Source organism: Gadus morhua, chromosome 11, assembly GCF_902167405.1.
Source record: "Gadus morhua chromosome 11, gadMor3.0, whole genome shotgun sequence".
NCBI lineage: Eukaryota > Metazoa > Chordata > Actinopteri > Gadiformes > Gadidae > Gadus > Gadus morhua.
The window spans coordinates 18,394,294-18,402,738 of NC_044058.1; the positions used below are offsets into that span (position 1 = coordinate 18,394,294).

Here is an 8,445-nt window from a genome sequence, read left to right on the forward strand (position 1 = left end):
TTCTTTGTTTAATCCCGTCCCACCCAGCTGTCGTGCACACCTCCATGCTCATCACGTGCACGTACCTCCATGTCCAGGTGCACGTCTACCTCCACGCCCCACTCCTTGTCCGGCCCTGTTTGCCACCGTCATCGTGCCATAAGTCAAAGTAATACAACGTTTGGATTACTCCTCTCCACCTCTGAAAGACAGCTCTCCAGCTGTCATTCGTTCATTCCCTTCGGGATCCTTTTGAGGTGCATGTGCTTCTCGTGATGCGACACTAGAATCAGCCCTCAGGATCTGCACCACCTCTGATAAATCACGTGTTCAAGGCAAGCCTCCCTCCACCCAGTGGAAACACCGTGACCAGCGGGTGGTGCCGGCCCCGCGGTGTGATTCTAGTTTTCCGTCCAAACACTTCTCTCACTCATTCACTCTGGCACTTCCTCCAACTCGGCACCATACTGCTAGCATTCGGCCTCCAGTGTTGGGTTGGTTTAGAAACCTCGTTTTCCATTCGCATTTCCCTTGCAAATCATTTCCGTTTCAAATCGATTCCCTCTTGCGCCGTCCCTATGCTTTGCGTCCTCCCCTTCCTCTGTGTTCTCCACATCCTCCCAAATCTGCTTCACCAGCGAGTTTAGCATATAAATCTCTTAAAGGGATCCAAATTTATTTTATTAAAAAAATATTTTTTTGCTTGATCCAAGGAAGAGATAATCTGTGGAAGAGTCAGAAAACCTCCAACAGTTATGCAGTTAAACGAATATAATAAGTGCTTGCTCTGGGGCAAGGCACCAGCCATACAGGCAGATATCTGGGCTAAACACCTTTTGTGTAGCTCGGGTGACACCATCACAGCTGCCAGGATCACATGGTCACATTGCATCACATGCCTGGTTAATATTAGAGAGGACCCAGGGTGGCTAAAGTATAGAGTCACCTTCACACTCTCACGCACACACAGACACACACACACACACACACACACACACACACACACACACATACACAAGCACAGGGCTTTGTTGTTTAATTTAATCAATTCTTCAATGTAATTCATCTGATTAATGTTGCAGCCTCTACTAGGTTATAACACATCACTTTCTTAAGTTTCCTATCCCTCCTCTGGCTGAATGCACAATGTATCCCCTATATCTGTCTACTCTCTGCTTTTGGTTTCTAAATATTGGGGGTATTCTATGGTATAATTCCAGGATCTTGCTCCACCCCTGCACTGGTTTAATGGATCATGTTAATGCGCTAATTCAGATGGCTTATTCAATATACTGTATGTGGTCGGTGGTTTACCTTCTAAAACAAGAACTATTACCTTTCGCGAAGCCTCACCGCAATCTCTTGCTATCTGGGCTCTGGGAAATTACTTGAAACACAGACCATGCACAAGCACAACCACACAAACAGGGGTGCTTCTCTGACTTGCCTAATGCTCTTTGTCCTAATGGTGTTTAAAGGCTGTGGTCAGGCCAAAAATTATCACTGGGTTAGCAATTGATCATATATATATAGACAGTCAATTAATTAAACCCTGGGTATAGATCCTGGCTTACTGCAAACAATCCTGCATTTGTTGTTTGACTGACACAGCATGGGTAACCCATGTTTTGGAAGACATAAGTTGGCTAGATCATCACTTGCTGATCCAGCAAGTGATAGCAAATTATAATGATGAGTTGAACTTGGTGACGTATTGCAGTCATCAGCCCCAGTGTGACCACGGCCTGAGTGTGTTCTCACAGTGCTGCCTGTGGTCTCCATACTAACCTCTAACCCTTTGGCCCTCCCTCTAACGGTACCCCAGCCATCTTCCCAGGGAAGTGCATGTCCCAAACCAGCTCCACCTACACCTTCACCACCTGCAGGATCCTCCACCCCTCAGACCAGCTCACCTCCGTCTCCTCCAGGTAAGAACGGCACTAAGTGCATCCGCCTGCTTGTAGTGGATCACAGGTTGTTCATCAATGGAGGGTATGGTCATGTGGAGCGCATAATTAAATACATATAGTGATACCTGATGTCTGATCTGTTGCTAATTTAAATGATTCAGAAGACCCGGGCAAATTAAAATCTGTGAGTGGCAGAATCAGTGACACCACTCACTGATTTAATAATGAGAGCAAAGCAAGCATAACGATGATTTTTTTCATTCAAGACTGGTATATTTGGTAGAAAGTCACGTCCAAATACCGCATAGATTAATGTCTCCTAGATTTTGGTTCCAATAATGCTTAAGAGAGGGGATGAATCTATTTTTTAGATTGAAACCTTTTTAAAAATGTGATAATAATTAGATATGATGTTGTATCTTATGCCAACCAAATACCGCTGATTCTGTACGTTACTCGCTGTTGACGCTGCCGTCTGATTGGCTTTGGCAGGTCATATGATGAGGAAGACGAGGGAGGCCTCTATCACATGGTAGTGATGGCTGGCGTAGAGCAGGCCCACTGAGCGTGCTCACAGGAGTGCGCAGTGTGGGTGAGACTGCATGAGAGTGTGCTTTGTGTGTGAGGGTGCTTAGAGCACGTTAACCAGAGCTAGCTTAACCTGCCTGAACTCACTCCCTCACTGGCCCTTAATCTAAAGGACACTTTTACGCACAGACACCCTATTAAACGTAATGACACATTATGTTAACAAGTGAGGAGGATGCAGGTATGCAATTTGTCTAACCTACTAAATGTATTATTATTTTAGTGTTGTTATTATTACTATTAATTATTATGGTTCGCTGTTCCTCCAATTGCTGCTTTAAGGGCTGTTATATGTGTAAATTAGGGAGGAGAAATATTTAAATCTAAACTGCTATTTACTTGCACTTACAATTAAATACCAGATTATGTGTCAAGATAAGCATTTATGAAATATACTTTGTGAACAATATTTTTTATCAAAAGAATACAAATGCGCTCCCCATTATAGTCAACAGTGCATGTTCTACAAAGACAACGGTGCTCTAACATCTCTTATCAAACCTGGCTATGGACGAAATAACAAACGTTGAACTAGTGTGATAGACACACTAGGCATGGATTTGAGTTTGCCCGCCCTCTAGAGGAAGTTGTGAAAATCACAGCTGTACTTGCATCATGGAGGACAAATCCATCGGAAAAATATGCAAGTGATGATGTACAAAACCATGAAGGAGGCAAAATGAACTGTTCTTCTTATCATGAGCTGAACAGCAGCAATTGATTTTTTACTTTGCAGTGCCATCTATCGTGGCTCATGTTATACAACAGTAAACTCACCAATGCGGTCGGTTTGATAAACACTCATTTCCTTTTCCCTTCATTCATTGGGCCGTCGTTCTTTCGCTACGTACCTAACGTTTACATCATTCTCCTACTTTCATTCCCTCTTCTCCATTTCCCCTCCCTTCCCCCTGCCTCCCAATCCCCCAAACCCACCCTCATCCCTACCTTATCCCCTCCCTCTCCCTCCCCCCAGCCCCAGGTCGGCCTATCAGAGCAGCCCTGGCGTGGGCGGGGCCGCGTCGCCCGTCCCTTCGCCGCTACCCCAGTTCTCCGACCCGGCCACGCCCTCCTACACCACGCCCTGCTGCACCCCCCGCCGCCTCTCCCTGTCCCAGGCCGAGTCCTCCACCAACCACCGGGACAACACCCGTACCACCAGCACCTCCCTGGGGCTGGTGCGCCTCCTGGTGGAGCACGGCATCTCCGCCTCCGTCTACGACCCGCGCAGCTGGGACCGCGGGGTTCCGGCCGCCGGGGGGGCGCTGGAGGCGGAGCCTGAGGAGGCGGAGCCTGAGGAGGAAGGGGAGGAGCTCTGGGAGGACGAGGACAGGGGAGAGGCGGGGCGCCCCAGCTCCCTCCTCTTCCTCCCCTCCACGCCGCCCAACTCGCCGACCCGCCGCTGCCGCTCCAGGTCCATGTCGTCCTCCCACCCCCGGGGGGCGCCACCACCGGCACCGACGCCGCCGCCGCCCCCCGGGGCCGGCTTCCAGTTCAGCCCGACGGACGAGTCGCTGTTCTACGAGACGTTTCTGGCGTCGCGGCCGGCCCAGACCATCCTGAAGGAGGTGCTGGCCGAGTTCGAGAAGGAGCCCGCCCTGCCCGGCTCGTACCAGAGCCGGCTGGAGGCCACCAATCTGCGGCTTGTCGACAAACTCAAGCGCTTCCGCACCCTGGGGCCTCCGCGGGGGGGGGCCAGCGCCGCCATGGGCGGGGGCCTGGGGCCCGTGTTGAACGCGGGGCTCCGGAGGAACCGCAGCTACCCCGCCATGGTGGGGGCCAGCATGGCCATGAAGGACCCCGGAGGGCCCCCCAGCAGCGCGGAGCTGTTCCTGGGCCACGCCCTGTCCACGCAGCACGCGGACGCGGCGCACGTAGCTCCCACGCGGCCTCCGGAGGAACGGACGCACACGGCGGCGGCGGCCGTCGTACCAAAAATAGTCTCCTACAGACAGCCCTGGCCGGACGACTGAGTGGAGGGCATTCGAGAACCGTACGGATTAAAACCACGCCATGTTCCCCATTTCAAGATCAGCGATTCGGATTGCCCAGTACAACCGCTTGGATGTCCTCACAGCCCCCAGCTAGACGTGCGTCACACACAAAGAGAGTTCTCCTCCAATCAACACCGCTCCACCGCACAATAAGCAGAGGAGTGCCTGCCCCCGATGGATCTGGGATCGACAGCGTTACCTCTGCACCCACAAACCAAGTCCGACTGTGGAGCCCAGGGCCCATCGAGCAGTCGTCACTTTAAGTTCTGCGGTTCATGCTGTACCTCCATGACATAGGGGGAAGGAACAACGAAATGCTGTTTTACCGGCACCTATTTTTTAAATCTGTATTTTAATTTAAAACCATGGATTAAATAGGGCGTGCACATGACACTGTTAATCATCCGCTGTTCTAAATGGTCTGTATAAAAGTGTGTGGATAGAGAAAAAAAAGAGTATATTATTTTTCGAAAAACAAAGCTGTGTGATTGTGGTTTTAATCCCGCAATCCCGCAATCCTGTCCTCTGGCCGATGACTGAATGTTGTGCAGTCCTGTGTCTGGACACGGCCAACCTACTGTAGCTTCCGGGGACACGGGCCGCGTGCTCCTCACAAAGCTCTATTGAATTCTCTATTGAATGCCTTATCGGACGGTGGGAGCGAGCCAGAGTATGTGGTGCCAACTAACCTTCCGAGATCTTCTCTTGTATCATTTTACCTCCTGTCCGTGTGTGTGTTTTTTGTCATTATTTTTCATGCAAACTCCCCGAGTTTTGATTTGAGGGGGCTATTTTGAAGTCGTTCGAAAAGGAAAAAAAATCTGCATTTGAATTTGACAACAAGGCCGTTTTTAGGAAATTAAAAAGTCATCCCCCTGGTGCTTTTAAGTGAGCTTAGGTTTAGTCGTGGAATGAGGCCCAGTCCGCCTGACACTCCGTTTTAGCACTTTAGCCGCGGACTACTGAAGGACCTGTCCCTCGTTCTCTCTGTCGCTGGATGTCTCCTCGCCCCATCTTGTCTTGCCCGCCTGATGCTTTTTGTTGTTACTTTTTGTTCACTTCCGACCAAATCGGGCCATGGGTAAAAAGTACAACCTCAGAATCCTGCTTTGCCTGTCCCTGTGTGTTGTCCTTTAAGAGACTTGACCATTTTTGTGAGTTTCCTGCTCTTTAGACATTTACATTCTGTCAGTGTTATGGTCATAACTAACGCTAACTGCTTTTTTATGCAAGCAAACAATTTATTTGGAGTAACACACCCACCCCCCCTAAAAAAAAACACATACACAGAAAAAGAACCACAGAAATGTGTGTGTTTTTTTTGTCAGTGTAACTAACTATTCAATCGACCATTAGAGGGCAGCAAACTCACAAATGGGGTTGAGTTACACTTCAAGAGAACAGAACACCGATCAGAGAGAACGCAGAACTGAATGAGGGTGGATAGAATTAGCGGTTGCACAGTAACTCAGCTGATCAGATTGGTCATTGAGGAGAGAGAGAGAGAGAGAGAGGGAGAGAGGGAGAGAGGGGGAGAGGGGGAGAGAGGGAGAGGGAGGGGGAGAGAGGGAGGGAGAGAGGGGGAGAGAGGGAGAGGGAGAGGGAGAGAGAGAGCATGAGGCCAATACAATAATGAAGGAGCCTTTTTGTGTTTGACCTGATGCTTTGGTAAGGCCCATATTTCCAGACCATATTTTTAACAAAATTGTCATTTTTCTGACTGATTTTTATGATTGAGACTAGAGAGTGTGCAAAGCAAAATGAATCAATGTGTAGCCAATGTTGTGCCAGGTGTTCCTGTTATATAAGGGCATTGAAAGGAAATGCAATTATGCAACAGTACTGTAACAGCCAGAGTATGCCCTACACACAGGTAATACCTTTATTTTTGTACGATAAGAAAGGGATTTCACCGGTTTCTTTTTTCTGTTCCTTGAATTATTATTTTTGCTTCATGCGAACTACACACAGTGCTGATTCGAGACTAAAAGTCGCAGGATCGAATGCAGTTTAAATCAATGATCACTCACTACTATACTTTTATACCTAGTTTAATCGGAGAAGCACAGAGACAGTTAATCATGCACTACTTTTGTTTCGATGAAGGAGTCTCTTTTGGGTTGTTGTTTTTGTTTGGAGCTGTAATCGTTCATCATCCAGTTCAAGTGTCATTATGAACTCCATTATGTCTGGGACAATGGGTGAAGCGAACTACAAGCTAACAAATTGTCTAGCAGCCACTAACTGTTGCTATGCAATAATGAAAAAGTATTAGGATTTGTTAGCTTTAGTGGGATGGGGGGGGGGGGGGGTTCTGATGCAGACACTGGCTAATGTACAACATGAGGATTTTTGTTATAGCTGTGTATGTTTCTGTGTGTGCGCGCGTGTGTGTGTGTTGCACTACCTGGATCAGCTGAATGTATGCTCTTTCAGTTTGCTGTAGGTCCATGCGTGTGTATGTTGGTTGCCCTTGTGCGATGTGTGTGTTGAATCTGAACAGAGCTTGTTATTATTGTAATTATTATTACTGCTCTATATGCCAGACATGGTCTGTATGCAACAAATCTAGAGACAACCTAACTTTTTGTTTGAAAATAAACAAAAACGGGATAATGAAGAGTGGTATTAGGATGGGTTGTTCAGCCTGAATCTGGAATATAAGAGAACTTGTTGTTCAAGGGAGAATGTGCCTGTAAATAAAATATTAATATTGATCTATAGACTCATTTGTTTGTCAGAATAAAAGGATCAAGATTATATCAGAATTGTGTCCAGATTGCGGACAGATGAGTTCTTCATGCAGCAGATCAGCCCGCACGCCAGGAGAGAGTGATCGATAGATTTGCTTTCCTGTGACAATAAACTTCAATATCAAATCGTAGGTTGCTAATTTCCAACAGTGGTCAAGAAAATATTACTGAATCTTAATAACACAAACCTTTGTCATGTGTATCATGTATTCAATGACTCAGCACTAAACAGGATTCTGTTTTTGTCTGAAATGACTCAGCACTAAACTGGACTCTGCGTATGTCTGAAATGACTCAGCCCTATGCAGGACTCTATTTATGTCCCTCACATTATTTATAGCCAGTGCAAAATAGATGACCCCTAATAATTAGTGACTAATATGTTACACCTACCCTGGTGGCCAGATCATGATTAGTTCACTCACATTTAAGAGTCTTGTCTAATACAAGGAAAGGCTTGCGTGCCTGAATATATGACCTAAAATCCTAAAAAATATATAAAACATGCTGTCGTTACTGCGTTCTCCACAAGATGTCAGTGTGTCACAGATGAACAGCATACAACATGAACATGGTTGGCCTCTTTGAAAAGATACTCAGAAAAAGTAAAAAACATCCAAAGAACAATTTAAACTGAAGTCACTATATGGATGGACTAGGCTGCCTCACTAGTTTCTGTCAGGATCTATGAAGGCAGGCCACAATGTGTTTAAAATAGTACTGAAATAGAAGGTGTACTTAGCTTGGTTTGTAGGTTCCTTTAGCTTCCCTCAAGGCAAAGCTCTCTGAACACAAATCTGCTTTACCCCTAGCCATAAAGTCGAAGCTGAGTGGCAGACTGCATAAGGACTGTTTAATATAATTTACTGGTTGCCTGTGTGTTGAGACGGTACTCTTCATGTCTGAGCACTCTCGTTTACATTGCAGACCTCTTTCAATTCACTTCATGTCTGATGCAATCTTGTTTTCATTGCAGACCTCATAATCGCATGGTACAAATTCCTTTTTTATGTATCCATTTTATCCACGACAAATCTTGTGGAAGTGCCCTTAACTCAACATATGAGTTGAAAATCTAATTTTGAATGCTTTTGTTTTTAGTGGTGAAATTATGCAGCAATCCATCCGTTTCACTTAGAATAGGGGCAAGATTGAGGAGAAGGAGAGAGTGGAGCAAAAAGGATTTCAGGGACGAGGTATAATGAGCTGAGTGGTCCCCGA

General features: G+C 46.7%; 1 protein-coding gene across 10 annotated transcripts in view; it reads left to right on the forward strand.

The window, feature by feature from the left end:
- LOC115553604 (trafficking kinesin-binding protein 1) overlaps nucleotides 1-7,188 on the forward strand; it is a 34,792-nt gene extending 27,604 nt beyond the window's left edge. For 5 of the 10 annotated variants that reach the window (XM_030369995.1, XM_030369992.1, XM_030369990.1 and 2 more), the window contains 2 exons: nucleotides 1,805-1,907; nucleotides 3,454-7,188. In XM_030369995.1, the coding sequence (XP_030225855.1) occupies nucleotides 1,805-1,907; nucleotides 3,454-4,450 (1,100 nt within the window). In that variant the 3' untranslated portion in view covers nucleotides 4,451-7,188. Of the gene's footprint in view, nucleotides 1-27; nucleotides 149-1,795; nucleotides 1,908-2,381; nucleotides 2,482-3,453 lie in introns of those variants that run through there. The other 5 variants (XM_030369996.1, XM_030369997.1, XM_030369998.1 and 2 more) reach the window with 5 other exon arrangements.
- Nucleotides 7,189-8,445: the final 1,257 nt, after the last annotated feature.